This window comes from Hemicordylus capensis, chromosome 4 (genome assembly GCF_027244095.1).
Source record: "Hemicordylus capensis ecotype Gifberg chromosome 4, rHemCap1.1.pri, whole genome shotgun sequence".
In the NCBI taxonomy this organism is placed as follows: domain Eukaryota; kingdom Metazoa; phylum Chordata; class Lepidosauria; order Squamata; family Cordylidae; genus Hemicordylus; species Hemicordylus capensis.
Window position 1 is genome coordinate 69,358,251 of NC_069660.1, and position 22,903 is coordinate 69,381,153.

Below are 22,903 nucleotides of genomic sequence, written 5' to 3' on the forward strand. Positions count from 1 at the left end.
ATCTCCCTTTAAGACAAAAGCTGTTTGGACGGGGAAAAAACCCATCTCTGAATTTCTTGGAGGCAGCAACCTGTACTGAGGTGTGTTGAGGTAGCAGAGCATTTGCTAAAGAGAGCTTTTACTGCTTAGCTCTATGGAGGCATGCCCAGCACATGGATGTGCTGTGTTTCTTTGGGAAGGCAAATGGCACATATGTGCCACATGTGTGGTTGTGTGTGTGTATTCATGTGTGTGTTGCTTACAACCTATTTCTCCTGAAAGTGTCTGGAGTTGTATTTTAGAGCTGATCTTATGGTAAAGCTATCTGAAAGATGGGTGTCAGATGTTTGGACAGGGGTGCAATTTCAGTGCTTGCCCTAGGTACTATTTTCTCTAGATACACCTCTGCTCTCTCCTGCTCTTGCTCTCCTGCAACTGGTGTTTAGAGGCATCTTGCCTCTGAGGCTGGAGCTGACCTATAGCTCTCCGACTAGTAGCCACTGATAGACCTGTCCTCCATGAATTTATCTAAACCCTTCTTAAAGCCATCCAAGCTGTTGGCTGTCACCACATCTTGTGCAGGGCTGTGGTAAGGATTATCAAGATAATGTTTGTGAAGCACTTTGAATACTTGAAATACACAACATAAATGCTAAGTCTTATGTTGTGATCCAGTATGGTGTAGTAATGGAGAGTATGTTGGACTTGGACTGTGAATATCAACATTCAAATCCCAGCTAAGCCATGGAGCTTCACTGGAGCTTCACTTTTGGTAAACCTCTGTTTTCTCAGCCTACCTTATTACACAGAGGTGGTGTGAGGATAAAATGGGGATAGCCCCACATCTACCACCCTGAGCCGCTTGGAGGAAGGAAAAGAGGCAACTGTTTGGGGTTTCAGGGGGTGGCTTTAAAGATTTGGGCGTGGAGTGAGATGAAGGATTCCAGTTACAAGATATTTTGATCATTCTCTTACAGTTCCATCTGCTTTGGGTGTTCTGGCCTCATGACTGCTATCCCTGATGGTTGTTGGAACTGGGGTGGAACTTCCTTGGTCAGAGATCACTACTACTTGTCTCACCTGGAAATATCAGCAGTTCTTTTCCTTCTTTCTCTAGCTGATTACCCCAATTCTGCAGCTCCTGTCTGCTCCCCAGTTAGGAAACGGTGGTCTTTCTGCATAGCATATTTCCACTTGGTACAGAAGTAATCTGTTCTTATCTCCCAGGCCCTCAAATACGAATGCTACCTTGACAGCCCCCTCGTGCGGTTTCTCATGAAGCGAGCCATCTGTGACCTGAGGATCACCCACTATTTCTTCTGGTAATATTGGTGGACATGCTGTTGATATATGGAATAGATTAGACTCAGGGGCATATTAGCTTTTTCAGTGGCTGACACAGGAATTATGACATGTAGTTTAAATGTTTTGCTAAGCAGAATCTCAAGGAAGCTCTTAACCAAGGCTGCTCATCTTCAGTCCTCCTGCAGATGTTGGCCTACAATTCCTCTATCCCTGGCGATTGGCCACTATGACTGGGGATTATGGGAGCTGTAGTTCAAAAACAGCTGGCGGGGCCTAAGTTGAGCAGACCTGCCTATTTGAAAGTCCAAATGTCTAGCTTACATTCACTAAAATCATCTGCCTTTGGATGAAATATTTTTGTTGAGAATATTCCTTACATAGAGATAAGATAGGGCTAGTTCCTAGTTGCTGTTTGCATTTGCTTGGAATTCCATTCATGCAGAATCTGATAACCTTATCCAGAACTGGGTTGCTGAAAATCCCCTCTTTCATTTTTTCTTCCTTTCTTTTTCAAAAAGCCAAGTTTCTAGTCCTCTGCTTATTGAGAAGCTTGAAAATGCATAGGCAGTTTCAGGAAGCCAAGTTGCAAAACTTTGAATGGCTACCTGACTTTCACTTATAAGACTTCTTTCATTTTCTACTAACCAAAAATTTGACTCCCCTTTATGTATTCTTTGAAGACTTTCTGGACAGGTGGCGGGGGTGGCGGTGACCTTCTTGTGGCAACAGCTAAAATTCAGTTTTAGAATAAGTCATGAAAAATGAGCAGGTTGATTTGATCTGCCTAGGAGATGGCAGGGAGAGCTTTGCTTAGCACTTCTCATGCTGGAGTAAATGGATGGGATTTAGATCTCTTCCATACACTGTGTGCTACCACCATCCCTATCTCTACTATATCTCCATCTCCCCAGGCTGCTGAAGGATGGTCTTAAGGATTCTCAGTTCAGCATCCGTTACCAGTACCTACTGGCAGCTCTGCTGTGCTGTTGTGGGAAAGGTCTGCGAGAGGAGTTTGACCGCCAGTGCTGGCTTGTTAACACTCTCGCTAAGCTGGCTCAGCAGGTCCGTGAGGCTGCTCCATCATCCCGACAGGTACACATATGCCTTTCATGGCTTTCTCAGTGTCTGGGAGTGGAACTGGCAGAGAGGGAGGAACAGAGAGCAGCCAAGCTGTTGGCGCAGTGTGCACTGATTAAAGACTAGCTTGTTCTTCAGAGAGTACAAAGGTTGATGGAAGAACTAAAGAATTAATTATCTGAAGAAAATCTCTATGCCAGTCTCTCCTAGCAAGTGGCTATGATTTTATTTATATTTTCAGCCTCTTCCATAAAAGGCTGCAGTGGGTGATGTAAGAAGCTGGTGACAGGTCTTTGAGATTCACCTGTTACATAATAATTCTTGCCTATTCTGAGATGCATTTCTGTGGGCCTGCCCAGTCCTGTAAACTAAATTGAGAGTTTTGCATGTTTTTATAGGTTGTTGAACTGCAGTCCAAGCACATTCATAACCAGTCCCCAAGGCCTCCTCTTTCCTTTTTGACTTTTGCCATCATATTTACTACTTGTCAAAAAAACCCTGCAAAATCTTTAAAAGCCAAAGGTTGCAACCCTATGCACACTTTCCTGGGAGTAAGTTCCATTGAACATTGGGGGGCTTGCTTCTGAGTAAACATTCATAGAATTGGGCAGAAAATCTGGAAGTAGAAGATGCTGTGCAGATCTGCAAAAGTTATGTTTTTAATCAGTGTTTGCAGAATGTAAACAGTTTACTTAAAGTGCATGGCTGAATAAAGAAGCTGGGTTCTCCTGGGTACAGAATTTGGGAAGGGGAGGTTGATGTCGCATGCAGTGCTGCCTAAATGTAATGACGAGAATAGACACCCTTTTGAGAAGTAGTTTTGGTGGTTTGGCAACCTCCATTGCGGTGACTTATACACTAAGGCCTGCTGCAGAAAGGGGGTGAAAACGTGCTGCAGCAGGTAACAAACAGGGTCGCCTCCCCCATAGGGCAAGGTGAGGCGATGGCCTCAGGCGGTGTGGGTGCTATGTTTTCCTGCTGCAGGCATCACCCACCTGCCTCTTGGCTCTGCCCCCAACTCAGCTGCTGCCCCTGTGGGATGTGTTCTGCCTTGTGGGCAGTGACCCACACTGGCCTCAGGAGAGAGCACAAATGGAGACCGGAAGGTGAGGGGGAAGATGGGGGCATCAGCGGCAGCCTCATGAGATGAGGTCATCAGAGACCAGCGCTGACACTCCCACCTTTGCCCTCACCATCTGGGGGGCTGTACATACTCTTCCTCCTGGAGTCAGTGTGGACAAGCTTACTGTATTAGGTAGGCAATGTTTATTCATCCAGGTTCCTTGGCTCCTGTCTCTCCCTTTTAGTGTCAGCAATGGCAGCAGTTCTAGAAGGGAGAGGCGGGGGCCAGCAATGGATGCATGCATGCTGCCTGCCTAATACAACAAGCTTGGCTGCACCAGCCCCAGGAGAGAAAGCGCACGGCCCGGCACCCAGAAAGGGAGGAAGAAAGTGGGTGTTGATGATGTTGTCTGCAGCAGAGAGGCAGGGCCAGCAAGGGCAGGGCTTCTTTGCGTCAGCGCCAGGTTCACTGGGGGCATGGAGAACAGGGCAGTGTGGTGTGAGATGTCTCAAGCAGCTGGTTGCAATGAGCCACTACTGGGGTCAAACATCGGGAATGTTCTCTCTTCAGTGAGCTCTTTGTGCTTTTTCTCAGGCCATCCTTCGTGAGGGGCTAGAGGACGTAAAGCAGTTCTTCAATGTCAATGGCTCCTGCCGCCTGCCACTTAGCCCCAGCCTGCTGGTGAAAGGGATTGTGCCCAGGGTATGATTCTGATTGCCAGAAATGCTGATGCACTGTAGAGCAATGGGACTGTTTTCTTTAATCGCTTAGGATTTAGTTGGAGGTTTCTGTGTTCCATGTATTGAAGCTGCTTTGGCTTAGTAGCACCATAGTGAAACTCTGGGATTGGCTTTTTCCTCTCTGTCCCCCCCCCCCCCGCTTTTTAAAATTTTATTGGTTTTTACAATATCTTAACAATCCCATTACATCTAATTAAGTAAATATTGACTTCCCGCTCACCAATCTGTGCGATTCATTAACTATACAATCAACCATTGTTATAATAATTCAAAGCATATATCCTACACATTACAAACTCAATTTTACTCTACCCGACCTGCTATTTCCTCTCTGTTATATAGAAGGCAGCTGCATGGCTGGCCAACTTCTATTGGATTAGAGTCTTCGAGTCCCCTCTAGTACCATCCTTATCTAAGAATCTGCTATAAAACTGAAATGTACAGTGGTCCCTCGACTTACGATGTTAATCCGTTCCGAACGCACGTTCAGAGGTCGAAATTTTCGTAAGTCGAGGAAGCCGCATCTAAAAATTCGTAGGTCGAGTAAGCCGCATCTAAAACGGCAACGACTTCCAGTCTTTTTTGTCATTCGTACCTCGAAAACATCGTAAGTCGAGTAGTTCGTAGGTCGAGGGACCACTGTATTTGGCCAAAGTAATATCTATCCACCTGCCATTGGCCTGCCAAACCAATATTGGTCTTCAGATGCACTCATGACCTTCAGCCTCATGTTGCATCAGCCTTTCAGTCATCATTCAGTTTTATCTCCTTGGCTCTGGGCCTTTTCATATTTTTATTTTTTTTAAACTACCCTTGAATTTTCTAAACTTTACTTCGCACTGCAGTATCTTGCTGGAGCCAAGTTTATATGATGGACTACAGACTCTCCTGAATGGATGGTTTCTGAATCTCGCTTATGCCTAGGAAGAAAACACAGTCCAGGATTGGACCTTTGTTGGGGTTGGATAAAACTGTATTTTAAGCATGACCCAGAGCCTGTCTTTCCTGATGACCTTTCTGCTAATACCAAAGGGCACCCATCTCTCATGCTGTCAAGATGCCTTATCCTAGTACTGGCTGTTCTGACCCCCCCTTTACCCCCTCCCCTTCTTCTTTCCTTGGCTGCAGGATTGTTCCTATTTCAACTCAAATGCTGTCCCTCTGAAGCTCTCCTTCCAGAACGTAGACCCTCTTGGGGAGAATATCCGTGTCATTTTTAAGGTGAGCCCTGGTGTTTATCTGATTATGGCTGCAACTTCCTTTCTCTGTCAAGAAGCTTCTGAAGACACTCTGATCTTTCATTTAGGCTTATTAGGCAATTTCCTTTTATAAATTGCTCCTGTGTCTTCCAAGGTCCAAGATTAAGAAGGCCTATCAAGGCCCTGTGGGTTAGTCTGTGGCAGACATGATTGTGTAAGAACCCATGGCAGAAAAATATGAATGGGCTCCTATGGCCCGCTGTCTAATCTCATAACTCCTAGTCTCCCTCCACAGCTACTCTTTCTCCCTTTCCTACCAGCTTTGGAAAGGAACTGGAAAGGATTACAGCAGTTCGTGCCTGCAGAACTGTGGTTCTCCAGGGTCTGGTGTAGCAAGAACTGCTCCCACCCACCCCTTCCTAATAGCTCTGGGGTCCCTGGAAAGATGAGCCCCTATGAATTCACACCATCACCTCTTTTCTTCTAAATAAAAGACTGGTGGCAGGAATTTGATTTCTGGTACTGCTGCATCTTCTATAGTTAGTCTGTAGGAAATCTTCTTGCTTGGGTCCCAGTGGAAGCATTTGTCATGAACATTGAGGAATTTTTAAAAAATTATTTTTATTAGATTTTTATACTTCATTCAGATGGCTCTAGGCATTTCACAAATATAAAAACAGATAAAAACAAAATAAATAACTCATTAGAAACAAGCAAATTAATTAAAATTAAAAGACAGATTTTGGCATCTGGGTATACTGATCAGTGAATCCAGAAACTTATGAACATCGATAAAAGCTTTGAGTTGAAGCTAGTTGGTATGGGACCTTGGCGGCTGAGGTGATGCAGGCGAGTGGGGTGGAGAGTGCATTTTGCCCCCTACCTACCTACCTACTGCAGGGGCCAAGAACTTGATTATGACTGGTATCGGAGATGGAATGTGGAACATTCAACATATGGAACGGAACACAGCAGCACTAGTCAGATTTCCCAGTAGCTCCCACTGTTAACGTTAAATAGCCAAACAAAACTTGGCTTTTCAGCTAGGATTTATATGATATTGTAGTGAGGAGGTTTTTCATGAATTTAATTCTTTATTTCTTTATTGGCATTGAAGGAGTCAGAGAAAGAGACAGTCAATCTGATTGTTTCCTGTCTGAAAAGGATTGCTCCTTGGCCTCCGAAATCTACTCTCATGGTCTCTATACAGTGTCTATATATGTAGCAGTCCAGGTGATTGGGCACTTGGCCTTCACCCAGTGTGCTTTAGTACTCACTATCTCTCCCCATGATTTAGTACTCACTATCTCTCCCCTCACTATCTGTCTGTCTTATTGGGATACCATTCTCTCCCTGAGCCACATGCGTGCCCCAGAGGCATAACATAGCTCTGAGGGTAAATCTCTGTTACCTGGGGGCCAGTCAGTGCTGGTGCCTTTTTCAAAAATGAGGAGGTGTTTTATGTTGAGTTGAGTGCCACTTACATAAGGAAAAGTCTCTGTGATTTCCTTCAAATGACCAGTGGTGGGAAATCACTGGGAACCTCCTAGTGCTTCCTAGAAAACCTGTGCTCTTTTTATTCCCTGCAGTGTGGAGATGATCTCCGGCAGGACATGCTAACCTTACAGATGATCCGCATAATGAACAAGATCTGGGTGCAGGAAGATTTGGACATGCGCATGGTCATATTCCGCTGTTTTTCCACAGGCCGCGGTCGGGGTAAGTATGGATCCAAGCATGAACATTTTTTCTGTGTTCTATTAGCTCCTTTTACCCAACCAAAGTGAGAGACCTCTCACTCTGGTGGAATCTTAGGGGACCTCTAGTGGAGCAGTGGCTGCAGGGCAGGATGGATATTCAGGGATATATCTTGCTTATCTACCACCTAGAGCAATGGCTTTCAACCAGGGTTCCTCCAGATGTTGCTGAACTACAATTCCCATCATCCCCAGCTACAGTTTATTGTGACTGGGGATGATGGGAGTTGTAGGTCAACAACATCTGGAGGAACCCTGGTTGGGAACTACTGGCCTAGAGACTTCGGTAATGGGCAGTATAAAAATATGTTAAATAAATAAATCTATAAGCTAAAACCCTGTAGATGAAGACTAAGAATAAAAGCTGCAAAAGGATTCCTTTATTAGTCTTTATCTCTACAGTGATTAGCCTGGTAGTTCACATCATCTGGAATGCAGAGGTATGTGCCTCTGAACACTAAGGACCAATTTTTAGCAATTATGACTATGTACAATACATTTGTTGGGGCCATTTTAAAAAACATAGATGCAAGTAACTATCACAACATTTTCTGGCAAAAGATTCTTCAAAGTTTAATTGGGTTAGAGGCAGATATATTGTGTGTATGTAATGGTGTCCTCTTGAGGATGACTGCGCAAGTGTCTCTAGAATTCTACAAAATGGAAGGATCATACGTAGTTTAACCTGGACCTTGGAATCGAATTGGCAACATGGATCGCTTCTTAGTCGTAGAATATAGCCACTTTTCTAAATATGAACATATGCTCCATTTTACCCATTAGAGGAAGATGATGTTTCAAAGCTTTAGGATAAAAACCCCAGCCCAAGTTGGCATCTTGGTTGGGAGAGTGTGGTAGGGGAGGAAGAAGAGTGAGCTTCATTGCCAGACTTATAGCCACTTAATGGGTTTTATAGGGATGGTGGAGATGATCCCCAATGCGGAAACACTGCGAAAGATCCAGGTGGAGCATGGGGTAACAGGTTCATTCAAGGACCGTCCCCTTGCAGACTGGCTGCAGAAGCACAATCCCAAGGAGGATGAATATGAGAAGGTAAGGTCAGGTGTGGAAAGAGACAACCCCATCTTTTGCTTGAGGGCCAATAACCAAGCAATCCTCAGAATTATGTTCAAGGATTACACAAGTGTCAAAGCCAGTATGAGGATAATGTTTTTGAGTCTAGCTCCTGTCGTAATGCACTCATGCATGACTTATGTAAGCCAAGCAGAGTGGAAGCATCATAATTGGGATTTGTGTATGTGCACCTGGCTTAAACATCACAAAACTAACAAGCTGAAAATTGGCAACAGAGAGCATTTCGAACTAAAGCCTTCTTGTTTGAAAACTTGAGTAAACAAAAAGTGTTTCCGCTGATTATCCAAAATAAGATGGGAGACTGTGAAGAGGCTGTTCTGTGCTCCTGAAAAAGCTGTGTCCCAATGGGTGTGAAGTCTAACTTCAGACAAAGACAGTTTTTTGTACAATGACACACCAGCTGATCTTAAACCACAAGAATATTCCTAGACAAATATAAGTTACAGCTAAGGGGAGTTGGTCACCTGGTTCAAAGAAATGTCAGCTATTTTTCTGTCATTCAAGAGCACGAGCTTATTTCAGAAAGCAAGTTGCTATATTCCACCCAACCCCAAGTCCCCAACCCCCATTGAAACATATCTCTACACATTGCCAAGGTTTTTTCAAGGATTTTTCTCCAACTTCTTGCTTTACTCTGCTGCCTCCACATTCAACCTTTGACATGACTGAATAACAACCATCTTCATCTCCCAGGCAGTGGAGAACTTCATCTACTCATGTGCTGGCTGCTGTGTAGCCACTTACGTGCTGGGAATTTGTGACCGGCACAATGACAACATCATGCTCAAGACGACTGGCCATATGTTCCACATCGACTTTGGCAGATTTTTGGGCCATGCTCAGATGTTTGGCAACATCAAGAGGTAAGTGCTCTAAGTAAACCATGGGATTTCTATATACTTGGCTAATTGAATTGTCGATGCTTAAAAATTAGCTCTGGAATTGTCGAGCCCAGGAGAATTGCCCATGCATAGAAAATAATTTGATATGATGAAATTGTGTTAAGTACTTAGCCTTAGCTATTACAGTGGTGTTTTTTTCTTTTTCACATCTTAATTTGTACAATTAAAATATCAAACAAATGGAAAGTTCCCAACAGGGGCTCAGTACAATCTATTTCATAACTAAGCAATATGATAGACTGGAGATTTTTAATTATTTTACAACAGTGTGTACATTTAATTGTATTATGGCCAAGGGAGTAAATCTCTCTCAGCTCTATTCTCTGGGTTTCCAGCACCTGTAGCAGGCCTGCCTTGGGGAACAGGGAGGTGGGGTTACGGTTGTCTATCATCCCGCTATCTTGATGCCTGGTTAGGCAAGCTCAACATTTTGAGTGTTTGTTTCTTAGGTTGGACCTTCAAGGTAAGTTAGGGATTTTGATAATGTGTTGTCCACCCTGCTGTACTTCAGTCTCTCTTCCTGTGCTGTCAGGGGTGGTCTCAGAGGTGGCATTGGGTTTCCCTCGACGTATTGTCTTGGGGGACTTCAGTATCCATGCTTCTGTCCATCCATCCATTCCTTCCTCTGGAGGAAGCAGCTCAGGATTTTATGGGCTTCATGAGAACCATGGGTCTCTCTCAATTGATATATGGTCATACTCGTGTAGCAGGAAACACTCTTGATCTGATCTAGTGATCTGAAGATTGGTGAGTTAACTCCTTTATTGTGGACAGATCGCTACCTGTTAGGGCTTAGTATGACTGCATCCTCTTCCCTCTGCAGGGGTGGTTGACCAGTCCTTAAAAAGCTGTACCGGCTGCCTGTTTGTTTCCAGGTCCAATTCAAGGTGCTGGTGATTATCTTTAAACTAGCCCTCAAGGGCTTAAGCCCCAAGTATTTGAAGAGCCACTTTTTTCCTCAGGTGATTGCCCACCATGCAAGATCAGTGGAGGGGGCTCTGCTCTGTGTCATGCACATGGGAGGCTCAGTTGTCATGCATGCACTTCTCTGTTATTGACCCCATACTGTTGAATGCTCTCCCTGTGGCCATCTGCTCTTTTCCAACCTTGTCTGTCTTTGCAGCAGGCAATGGCAATTTTGTTCTACTCTGTCTTTGGTCTTTGACTACTCTGCTGGTCTGTGGCTGTGGTTGTTTTGGACATGGTTGTTTGCGATACCCTAGTTGTAATCTGTTGTTGTTAATGGGATTTTTTTTTTAATTGTGTAGTAATTTTTTGTTTGCCACATTAAGGCAGTATGTAAACTCAACAATCAATCAATCATGCAATAAGGTGGAGTAGAAATGTAATTAATTATTTTACTCTTCATCATTAGTACTGAGTTACATTTTAATATTTCTGTTCTCCCTTTGCTAGATTTTCATTATGCTTTAATGGAAGGTTATTGAATAGAACATTATATTAATGCATAATGAACGTCTAGGAGAGGGAGAATAGAAATATTAATATGTAAAACAATACCAATTCTGCAGAGCGAAATTGACCATGATACAATTAACGGTATATGCTGTTGTAAAATAATTAAAACCCCTCCAGTCAGTCTTATTGGTCAGTTATGAAATGGATTTACCTGAGAGAGCTGACCAGAGAGGTCAGCTGTCAGGACTGGCCTGCTAATGAAGTGCAGTGAGGCAGCTGGAGGTGCTGTATCCATCATGCCCCATGTTTGCCTCTGCTCAGGGATGCAGCAAGGTTGCAATGGGCCCAGCATGGACAAGAAGTGAAGGTGGGCCCCTTTCCCCCTGATCCCGGTCACATGTTCCTGTCAGTCTTTTCTTTCCTGTCAGGCAGGCGGAGGGAGGGTTGGGGTGAACCTGAGCACCAGCCACCCAGTCAGGACTCCGGAGGGGAGAAGCGGGGGATGGGGATGCCGCTTGGCACTCGCCCCTCCCCTTCTGGGGAGGACTCCTCTCTCTTGAAGCAAGATACAGTAGACCCATTCACATGTTATGTTCAACACTTGTATAATGAGTGTACAGTGTACACAGATCTGTACACAGGTACAATCATTCACATATTCTGTTGAATGCTGGTAAAGACGTACACTGTACTATGCATTTGAAGGACTTGTATCCAGGTCCAATTTTAAAATGAACACAGGTACAGTCATTGACACAAACACATGTATAAGTGTACAGACATTTATACACTCATACAGCATAATGTCTGAATCGGGCTATTGTCATCAATGATTCATCTTGTTGGAGTGGCAGGAAGGAGAGAGCAAAAAGCGAGCTGCAACCCAGCCAATGGGCCTCCCTCCTTAGGGTCCCAGGGACATTTCTCCCCCTCCCTTGTTCAGTTATAGCTAAGTGCCTACTGCTTCTACTGTCCACCCTGCCCCTACCCTATTCAGCATAGCTGCTGCTGCTGCTGCTCCTTCATCTGTTTGTCCCACCCCCTACCTTTTGAAAAGGTAGTGTGAGAAGAGTGGCAGTGTGAAGCTAGCCTGCCCTTTTGCTCCTGCACACATCCTTCTGCTTAGTTTCCTGCCCTTTGCTTTTTGAAAAGGTAATGACCAGGACGAGAAGGGGTGGTGACAAACTGAGGAAGATCAGGGTGAGCGGGGAGATCAGGTGGGGGAGAAACTGGTATGTAGTGCCTGTTGTCTCCTGGAAGGTCCCAGATTTCTGGCATTTTTAAACTGCAGTTTTAAATTTTTGTAAATGTGTTTGCTTTGTGCTTCATTCTATCTTGTTTTTATTGATCTTACAGTATCTTGTGTATTTGCTTTTCATTGTACTGGAAGTTTTTCCACACCCAGCTTTTAGTTTGCATCTCCTCCAGAATGGAAGTATGCGTTCACATTTCAGCCAAATTTACCCCAAAGTCCCTGTGAGCTATCACGGAGCACTTCACAAACAATTCAGGTGTTTTAGTGTGTGTGAGAGGGTAGCCCGATTTATATCTGGGGTCAAAAAAATCCACTTTTTGCGTCGGTTTTATGGGGCAACTTTGAACTCACAGTAAAGCCTCGCAGAAAACCCGCAGTAAGGCCTCCTGTCTGGGAAAGCAACACCTTGTGTTACTTTGTACCAAAAAAGTAGGGTATTAATTAAATTCTAATAGTAACTGTAGTTTGCTCATAGATGTTAATTTTGAAATTCGCAGCATTTTAGTATGTTGAGAATAGCTTTTGTGCAGCATCCTCTTAAAAGTTCTGATTTTATTATCTTTATTATAAAATAGTAGTGTGCTTTCTGGGCTGTGGGTAAACTTGGTGTTTTTAAATGTTGTGGGCAGAATATGTCACCAGTCCTCATGAAAGTGGCAGCTGGCTTGTTTGCTACCACCTGTGACATTCTTGTTCACTTCATGTAAAGCAAGTAGACTTATTTCATCCTGCAAAATATTTTCGTTTCCTCCTCAACCCCGACCCCCGCATTGTTACACAACAACTAACACCATGCATGTGGCTTTGTTCCAGCTGTTTCAAGATAATGAAGTATACGGGTTTCCTTGTGCCTTTATGAGGGTACAGAGACATCATACAAAATGAAAGCATAGTGACTCTTTTGTCCTTGGGCTTAACCCCATTGTGATATGTGTGCATATCTTCCATTTAGGGACCGAGCTCCATTTGTCTTCACATCAGACATGGCTTATGTCATCAATGGCGGCGACAAGCCCTCCAGTCGTTTCCATGACTTTGTTGATCTCTGCTGCCAAGCCTACAACTTGATTCGCAAGCATACCCATCTCTTCCTCAATCTGCTGGGCCTGGTGAGTGTGACACCCATCAAGCAGCTCCCTGTTGTCCACTTTCTCCAGTAGTTCTGCATAAGTCTAGGCAGAACATTATCACTCTTGCTGCGCACACACACACCCTTGCCACATGATCTCTAGCAGTTCTTTGCAGCTAGGAGCTGGCGGGGAGGGGTTTCACATACAGAGAGAAAATGATTAGAATCATGGTGAGACCTGAAAAACCTCCACCTTCCAAGCTTGCAGTCCTTCAGTGAAGAAGCCATTTCCTATATCCCTTGTGCTTCCCCTCAAATTTAGACCTTCTTGCTTCCTAAATTTAGAATATAAGATAAGCATTTGTTTTTTTATGGCTAGCATCCATTTCTAGACAGCTAGAGAGCCATTTGGGCTGTGTCGTTCATGCAAACAATGCTAGGAGCTTGGGAAAACTCATGGCAAGCAAGCAGGTTGCCGCCAGGTCTCTGTTGAACTGAATGTGTGGCCACTATGCTTCTTGTCTACTGTTCTGCCATGTGCTTTTCCCACCCTCCACCTGTTGCAGGATAAAACTAGAATCCTGCTTGCTACAGTTAATGGGAGAGGAGGGTAAGTGAAGGAACAAGGCATGACATGCAATGACCACATGCTACTGGCATCAAAGAACTTTGAAACAGACATGTACCATCCTCTGAGTTAAAACCAGGCAATCCTGCAAGCACATAATCTGCATTGCCTGCAGTACAAAAGCTCTTCCTAGTAAATAGGCCCTGGGATTCTTCCAGGGGTTCAGGATTTTTTGAAGATGCATTTCTCCCATTTTTACTGCCCTGCATGTGTGATTTCTCTCCCCCCACCACCACCCCATTCTTAGGGTGAAATAAAAAAGATCCTGTTTTTTTCACCAAGAGCAAACGAGTTATGGTAAAAAAATAAGTCATGTAATACCAATCAAGCTCTCCTCCTGCTTTGCCCTGAACTGCTGGTTTAAGAACACAATTTTAAAAGTTGGAATATTACAAAATCCCTTCCCCAACTATTGCCTTGTTTCTGAGGCTTCAGCAGGTGTTGCTCATGCTCTTTCACCACAATCACAAGGGTTAGACACTTGCCTTTTCTTGTTTAGTTCTTCAAAGGAAAGCCAGGGTTCTCAGGAAATCAGATAACATGTGGTGCATCCCAGAATCACGGAATGATCACAGCTGAAGTGTAGGATATTTTGCACTCCTTTGTTTTCTGATGCTAGTTTGTGGGTTCTTTGATGCCCAGATGCTGTCCTGTGGAATCCCTGAGCTCTCTGACCTTGAGGATCTAAAGTACGTCTATGATGCTCTGAGACCACAGGATTCCGAGTCAGATGCCACCACCTATTTCACCAGGTGAGAGGATACTAATCTTTACCCGGATGGCTAGAAAAGGAAGCCACCCACTAACTTGGCGTCCTCCAAAAAAAGGCATAAGGAAGACATGATGTTCGGATCCTCTGAGAGAGGCTGCTGTGGCTTCTTGGGGTAGAACAGCCAGTGAGGTCTACAGTCTGAATGCTTCATTTCTTGGTGCAGGTTGATAGAGTCGAGCCTGGGCAGTGTAGCCACAAAGCTCAACTTCTTCATTCACAATCTGGCACAGATGAAGTTCACAGCTTCAGATTCCCGGCCAACCCTCTCCTTTGCCCCTCGTGTGCACACCATCAAGACGTCCAGCCGGATCCTTGACGTCTTCCTCTGCCGCCATGAAAAAGTTTTCAATCCCAGCAAGGGCTACGTGAGTCTCTCCAGTGGCCGTTTTGGTACAACAGGTGGGCAGTGGGCTGGAGGTGGTGTTGGGGGAGCTAGCATGAGCCTGGCCTGGAAGTGGAGTTTGAAGCAAGGGACCACTTGTGTCACTCATGGAGCAATGTACTGGGAAGTACTACTGGAGTATAAGGAGACCTTCTCTCTTTGTCTTGCAGATATACATTGTGAAGGTGAAGCGAGAGAACCCTTCAGAGCTCACCTACATCCAGCGCACCTTTGAGGAGTTTCAAGAACTACACAACAAACTACGCCTCATTTACCCCTCCTCACTTTTACCCAGGTTGGCCCCATTGGCTTACAGGCCCCCTTTTCTGTTGACACTTGACACTGTACTCCACACTCTCTTAGCAATATCTAAGGTGCACATTTGTAAAACTGATTATGTACTTATTTAAGATGGACACTTGTCTTCCTTTTTGCCCCCCACTCCCGCATCCCCACTTTTCTCTAACAAAATAAGGTTTTCCCTTGGGAAGGCTTGGCGCATGGACTTTGCTCAGGATCAGGATCTAACTCTCTTCTTGCAATAGATACCTTTCTGTGCATCAAAGCCTGTGACAAATTCTTCATAACATTTTGCTGTGGAAGGTCATGGGATGCAAATCGTGAACAGAGTATACTGATTATTATCCTAAACTTGTACCCTTCAGTACTAACCCGCACTTGGTTTTATTAACATGCAGTAGGCAGTTAGTTTGTGATGCAGTATCACCTTGGTAAAGCCTCCCAACAGGTCTTTCAGTGGGAAGCACTGAGCTAGTAAACCTTTTACTCCTGCTGGTCAGGTGAACAGAAGTGGGATGAGTCTGGATGTGAGTCTTTATTAACTTCAAGTAAGCAGTGATGCATGCTGGAATTGGAGTGCAAGGAATGTGCAGGGGTAGTGAACTCAAGTCTCCCCAGTACTCTCACCACACTGGCTCTTGAGTAGTAATATATAGTAGTAGCAGTATAATTATTAAACAGAGAAACAGTTCTCTGTGAAGTAAAAAACACTCCACCTTCTCTTAGGAGCAGAGTGTGCAATACAGGGAACAGTCCTGCCAAGAGGCCTGTGTTACACAAAGCTGTATGCGTGACTCATAACTAACTGAATGTATATGACACAATATTATTGAAAACTTCATCAGTGAAACAGACACTCGGAGCTGTTTTTCTTTTCCCTTGCAGCCACTTTTGCTGAATCGTTCACTGGAGCCTAGTATGCTGTATCAAGTGTGTTAGCCTTCAGTTATGCTCTTGTTGCCCGGTATTAATCAAGAAAAGTGATACATGCAACACTGCCCATGGAAGAGAAATGTGCACACACATTCCACCCTAGATGAGAGCTCATCCTCACAAGAAGTGCCTGTGGGGGCTGTTGTGTGCACGCAAATGTTTATGTACTCACTGCTCCACCATTGCAATCATTACTCGTGACTGCGGTAGCAGCAGAGCAACAATGGCACAGACTACTTTGTGTGCTCGCAACAGTTGCCACTTGCTGCAAGGACAGGCTCTTGACTGGGGCCGAAGCTGTGTGCATCTCCCTCTTCCATGGGCGATGAGTTGTGCTGTATCCCAGCCACTAATCCTGGTCCATGTGCTACAACGTGAGGAGAGCTGGTCTTGTGGTAGCAAGCATGACTTGTCCCCTTAGCTAAGCAGGGTCTGCCCTGGTTGCATTTGAAAGGGAGACTAGAAGTGTGAGCACTGTAAGATATTTCCCTTATGGGATGGAGCCGCTCTGGGAAGAGCAGAAGGTTCCAAGTTCCCTCCTTGGCGTCTTCAAGATAGGGCTGAGAGAGATTCCTGCCTGCAACCTTGGAGAGAAGCAGCTGCTAGTCTGAGTAGACAATACTGAGCGAGATGGACCTATGGTCTGACTCAGTATATGGCAGCTTCCTATGTTCCTAATGTGCTGTGAACCTTTCTTTTAAAATTGTGTGTACTGCTGCTGCTGTAGGGAGCCAAGATCTTGGGGAACCCTCATGCTTAACTTGAGATTTTTTACTTTACTTGATGAATGAGAGCTTTAAAGCTATCTTATTCTCTCCCCGCCCCCACCCTTGTTGTTTTCCAGTTTTCCTAGCAGATTTGTGATTGGACGGTCACGGGGAGAGGCAGTGGCTGAGAGGAGGAAAGAGGAACTAAATGGCTACATCTGGCATCTGATCCATGCAACCCCAGAGGTGGCTGAGGTAAGGAGAGCCCCATACAATGAGCAAGGAAGGAGGAAGCATCGGCAAGAGTAAGGACAATTTGTAGGCAGGATTATAGTATATAATAGAGGTTCATCTTTCATCTGAGCCGATCTCATGCACTCTCTGTTTCTGCTTTTAGCTGGATAGTTGACATGTGTAGAAGTTTAAGTAGCATTCCCCCTTCCTTGGGGGAATATGGGAATCTTATTTAAAGTGCTGGATAGTACAGGAGGGCCTAGTTAATTGTGGGTCCAGCACTTGCAGTTTTGCGAATCCGCTGTCAGGTAATTAGCACCCTAACCTTGGTATATGTGGGGTGGGAATTGGGGGTGGGGGAGGTTTAAACTCACACATCTGCTGGTCAGGGTGGCTGGGAATTTATTTATTAAATTTTTATTCTGCCTTTCTGTTTTTGGAAGTCGTTTCATGGTTCATTTCTAAAAAAATTAAGTGGGGTGTGGAAACAGGTATTTTTGGCAATAATGGTCAGTCCGGGAACCTAACCTCCCAAATTCCCATAGCCCTAATGTTCTAAAATCCACTGATTTGCTATCCACCCCCACCCGCTGCAGAATGGAACCCCTGCACATAATGGGGTTCTCCTGTACATAGACTGCAGGAAGGCTTGCTTAATGGCTGTAGTACGGGGGCCTGAACGCAGGGCAGTACTATCAAGGATGTTTTCTGAGCTGTGCTGAGAGCTTGGACAATATTGTACTTTTGCCCATATAATGGGAGTAGCAACCCTAACCATTGTGCTGGTGTGTAATTATGGTGCATAAACATTATAAGGAATAAGGAGCTTTAGGATACTGCATAGTGGAAGGCCCAAGAAACTAATCACTTATTACAAGAGTTTATTATTCTTTATAGAAGCATGCATAGCATAAGAAGAGACATGGGTTGACTTCCAAACTAATGTTGCATGCACTGAAAAATGTCTCGTGTGCAACAAAGGAAGGGAGATTTTTGCATCTCTCCCCTTCCCTCTGCAGCCCACTGTGCCTACCAAAAAAAATATATGTCCCTGGGACTCTCAGGGACATATTTTCAAGAGGCACAGAGGGCTTCAGAAGGAAGGGGGAAGCAGTGGCAATTGCCTTTCCCCCATTTTATGTACAATTTTATTTATTTTTAATGCATGCAACAATGGTCTGGACGTTAGCCAGTATGCCCAACCAACATGCTTGTCATATTAAAATGGAAATCAGAAATACATGACTCATTAGTAGAATAAAATTATACATAAGGCTGTGCTTCTTTTGCAGTGTGACTTGGTATATACATTTTTCCATGTCCTTCCAAGGGATGAAGTTGCAGCAGGCACCAATCCAGCTCCAAGACCTTCAGGTAACTGTTCATAGAACATAAACAACTGGAATAATCTGTTTCCACATTCTCCCTTTGCACAATGCCCAATACTGAGGTGGGAAGGAGAATAATGCTGTCACACAGTTCACCTTGGGATGAAGCCCAACATAGAAACTGGAATGTGTTCGGTTACGTTATTATCTGTCTTATAACATGGCCCACATCTATAGGATAGTACAAAGAAGACATTTGGTATCAGTTGAAACGGAAATAAATGTGACTGGGGCAAGCTTTATGTGCATAAGTATTGCAAATGCCTTTTATTGTAGCTTGCCTTTTTGCCACTAGGCAAGATTTTTCTGCCATTCCAACACTGCTGACTGTTCCCTTTTCCTAGATGCAACATGGTCCCAGCCTTTTGGAAAAGTGGGTGGGGAGGTGAAGCTTTCAATCTCCTACAAGAACAATAAGCTCTTTATCATGGTGATGCACATCCGAGGTCTGGTAGGTGCTGTGCTGTGGCTATTCCAGTGGTGGCCAGCAATTTCAAACTCTGCAACATTGTGCAGTGAAAATAACTGACAGTTGAGATTGGCTTCATCTTTCTCTTTCTCAGCAGCCTCTCCAGGATGGCAGTGACCCTGACCCTTATGTGAAGATTTACCTTTTGCCCGATCCCCAGAAAACTACCAAGAGGAAAACCAAAGTTGCTCGAAAAACCTGCAACCCAACTTACAATGAAATGGTATGCTCTTGTACGCTTTGCCTGAGAGGGCAGAAACAGAGGACATATATAGATGCTCAGGCAGTTTAAAGTTGTTGTGGACTGGCAAACAAAACTGGCTATTGAGAATGTAGGTCATCTGGAAGGGTCCATGTTTTGCTTTAGAAGTGACTTCTTGCCTGCCTTCTATAGCTTCTGTTGAAAACTGATTCAATCAAAAAACGTTGGCTTCAGATTAGGGATGGGCCTGGACTGGTCCGGAGGCCATTGAAAAGGCCTCCGGACCGGTCTGGACCAGTCCGGACCTGGGTGGTTCAGTTCAGGGGTGGGGGGTAGATTTAAGAGCGCGGGAGGGTTTACTTACCCCTCCCGCCGCTTTCCCACTCTGGCGCCATAGTGTAATGAGTAATTGGGGCGGCAGGATACCTCCCTGCCGCCCCTTCCCCGATCTTGCTCTACAAAAACTCCCAGTAATCCTTTGCGCGCACACACGTCAGTGACATGATGCGCGCGCAAAGGATTACTGGGAGTTTTTGTAGAGCAAGATCGGGGAAGGGGTGGGAGGGAGGTATCCTGCCGCCCCAATTACTCATTACATTACGGCGCCAGAGCGGGAAAGCGGCGGGAGGGGTAAGTAAACCTTCCCACCGCTCTTAAAGCTACCCCCCACCCCAGTGCCGGACCGCAGTGTGGCGGTTCCGTGCACACCCCTACTTCAGATTAGTTTACTCAGATCATAATATCCCCCCCGCCCCCCGGGCTATTGTGATGGACCAGGGATGACTCTCTGCTTTCCTAGGGATCTACTCTCAGTAGAGAGATTGCTCTGATCCCAATTTTTTTGTTTTTAAAATTTTTATTGGTTTTTACAATATCTTAACAATCCCGTTACATCTAATTAAGTAAATGTAGACTTCCCGCTCACCAATCTGTGCGATTCATTAACTATACAAGTCAACCATTGCTATAATAATTCAAAACATATATCCTACACATTGCAAACTCGATTTTGCTCTACCCAACCTGCTATTATTACTAAATTTCAAACCCTGCTGAAAGGTCCATATTAGAAAAATAGTTCTTTAAGTATAGTAAGAATGGTTTCCAATCTTCTTTAAAAGATTCAAAGTTTTCATCCCTTACTAGTACTGCAAGTTTTGCCATCTCAGCATATTCCATTTCTGCGCATATACTATTCTGGCCGCCGTGGTTGCATACATAAAAAATGTTAAGTTTCTTCTGGAAAACTCTCCTTGCGTTATTCCCAGCAGGAAGGATTCTGGCCTCTTAGGAAATGTCATTTAAAAAATTTTCTTCAACTCATTATATATCATATCCCAAAAGGCCTTTGCCTTCCCGCAAGACCACCACATATGAAAAAAAAGTTCCTTCACAGTGTCCACATTTCCAACATTTGTTTGGAACATTTTTATACATTAATGCTAATTTTTTGAGTGTCAAGTACCACCTATATACATCATCTTATAATAATTTTCTTTTAAAGTATAACATGCAGTGAACTTTAAATCCATTTTCCATAATTTTCCCCAAGCTGCCACATCTATATTATGACCTACATCTTGAGCCCATTTTATCATAGTCATTTTAACCACTTCATCTCTTGTCTCCTCCAAAAGCAACAACTTATACATCTTAGAAACTAATTTTTCATCATTTTCACACAGCTCCTTCTCAAATCTTGACATTTGATCCTCAAATCCAACTTTAAGATCCTTCTTATAGATTTCATTTAACTGATGGTACTGAAACCAGTTACTAACCAAATTTTGTACTTCGATTAGGTTTTTTAATTTGCAGCCCTTTTCTTGGAAACATAACAAATCCCTATAGGTACCGCATTCAGATTGCATATTTATCTCTTTACGTGCTAAAGCTTCCATCGGGGATAGCCATAATGGAGTTTTAGATTCCAACCATTTTTTATATTTTACCCACACTCTCAAACTCCTTCTTACATAATGATTAAGAAAGTCTTTATGCACTTTACTTTTATCGTACCACAAATATGAATGCCATCTAAACCTTCTATCGAATCTTTCCAGATCAAGTATTCTGGGATTTCTTAATGTTATCCATTCTTTTAAGCATGTCAAACAAACAGCATCAAAATACAACCTTAAATCAGGCAGGGTAAGACCACCTCTTTCTTTAGCATCTGTTAAATTTTTAAATTTAATTCTTGGTCTTTTCCCTTGCCAAACAAATTTAGTTATGTCCTTTTGCCATTGCTTGAAACAAGTTAACGTGTTAGGAATAGTCTGAAAAACAAACAACATTTTAGGTAAAACATTCATCTTCACAACTGAAATTCTTCCCATTAAAGATAAGTTCATTCTAGTCCATCTTTGCAAATCGGTTTTTACTATATTCCATATTTTAATATAATTATTTGAAAACAACAAATAATTTTTGTTTGTCAACCAGACGCCCAAATATTTAATTTTCTTCTCCACTTTCAGTTCACTTATTTCAAAAAATCTATCATTAGATTTCTGGTCCATATTTTTTGTCAACACCTTCGTTTTAGTCTTATTTATATAAAACCCGGCCAATTGGCCAAATTGTTGTATTTTTTGCAAAAGTCTTCCAATCTTCTCTAATGGATTTTCTAGAAAAAACACCACATCATCCGCAAAGGCTCTAAGTTTATACTCGTTTCCCAACTTTCGGGCCTTGTATTTGATCATCTTCTCTAATATTTCTGCAAAGCACTTCCAGTAGCTCTGATCCCAATTTTAAGAGCATGCTGCTCCTTTGAGGTAGGCTACCACCAGTTGAAGGCTAACCTAAAGCCACTGACCAGGCTCAGACACAGCTTCAACAACCAAGGACTGTCCAGTTTGGGACTTACAGGCACTGTACAGCGCCTACACAAACCAACTCTAGACAAACAGTATATTAATCTTAAAATAACTTATCAGTAGCGCATGACCTTATGAGGCACATGGGGAAGAGTTTTGCAAGTAACCCTCCAGAACCTTTTAAAACCAGACTGAAGCCACTTCTAATTCTGTGAAATTTTAAAGTAAATAATGGTTGCAGTTAGAATAAGGAATTGGGGGAAACTGGGTAGTAAAGAAAGACATACAGGAATTCAAAATAAAATACAAAGTATTAACTAACTAGCACTGAGTTTTACCTTTAGTCTAGCATTAGGCAGGTCCTTGGCTGAGAGAGCATTCATTTCTATAGCTTCTCTCTTTCTGGACACCAGAAGCAGTGGTGACATGGTAACTATAATTACTCATGACTGGCTGGTGACAAAATGGTGGGGGTCTTGGCCCTATTTTGTAGTGAATAAAGAGAGGGAGGCTTTCCCAACCTTCCAGAGATAGACAGCTCTGGGATCCAAATGGAAAGAGCCAGTGCATCTCTTAGGCCAATCCAGGGTTGAGATTTCTCCTCCAAACTGAAGGATCCTCCTACTTAATGGGCCTGAACTTACATGTCTAAAGGCAGGTCTAGTTTGAGCTGGTCACCTGTTGTGAAAAAGGGTTTAAGACTATACCTTGATGGCTCTGTCCCTTCAATGACAAAAAGCTAGGCTTGTCCCCATTCAGAGCACTCAGGGAGGAGTGGAAGTATAAGACATTCTTGAGCTATGATGGAGATCTGTGCTTCATCACAGCTTGTCAATAATTTTGTAGAAGAATTCAGCTCCAGCAGATACATCTGCCAGCCTTCAAGTATTAGAATTGTGAGGTTAAATTGCTTACAGTGCAATGGAGACAGAGGGCTTATGCTTCTTCCCTTCATCTGCAATATCTTGGACTAATTGCTGTAGCTCTATGGAGTAGCAAGCCTATCTGTAAGCAGTGATTGGAGTGGGCCTGTACAACATTCTGTGTGCAGGTGAATGTGGTCCCATCCACTTGAATCTGCAGGTTGCATTATATGCAGCTGAAAGACTGTCAGCAGATGAGGGAAGTGGCTGTAATGCATGAGCTGAGAGGTAAACCCAGGTGCTCTTGGAGATCTGAGGCTGCTGCACCTTCTCATGCTTGTTC

General features: G+C 43.8%; 1 protein-coding gene across 6 annotated transcripts in view; it reads left to right on the top strand.

Annotated features, from left to right (window-relative positions):
- PIK3C2B (phosphatidylinositol-4-phosphate 3-kinase catalytic subunit type 2 beta) overlaps nt 1–22,903 on the top strand; it is a 148,779-nt gene that overhangs the window by 123,685 nt on the left and 2,191 nt on the right. For 4 of the 6 annotated variants that reach the window (XM_053247857.1, XM_053247862.1, XM_053247858.1 and 1 more), the window contains 15 exons: nt 1,207–1,301; nt 2,196–2,376; nt 4,019–4,126; nt 5,293–5,385; nt 6,953–7,082; nt 8,037–8,173; nt 8,909–9,078; nt 12,744–12,900; nt 14,131–14,240; nt 14,424–14,625; nt 14,813–14,937; nt 16,720–16,837; nt 18,109–18,190; nt 18,549–18,655; nt 18,768–18,896. In XM_053247857.1, the coding sequence (XP_053103832.1) occupies nt 1,207–1,301; nt 2,196–2,376; nt 4,019–4,126; nt 5,293–5,385; nt 6,953–7,082; nt 8,037–8,173; nt 8,909–9,078; nt 12,744–12,900; nt 14,131–14,240; nt 14,424–14,625; nt 14,813–14,937; nt 16,720–16,837; nt 18,109–18,190; nt 18,549–18,655; nt 18,768–18,896 (1,944 nt within the window). The remainder of the gene's footprint in view (nt 1–1,206; nt 1,302–2,195; nt 2,377–4,018; nt 4,127–5,292; nt 5,386–6,952; nt 7,083–8,036; nt 8,174–8,908; nt 9,079–12,743; nt 12,901–14,130; nt 14,241–14,423; nt 14,626–14,812; nt 14,938–16,719; nt 16,838–18,108; nt 18,191–18,548; nt 18,656–18,767; nt 18,897–22,903) is intronic. The other 2 variants (XM_053247859.1, XM_053247860.1) reach the window with 2 other exon arrangements.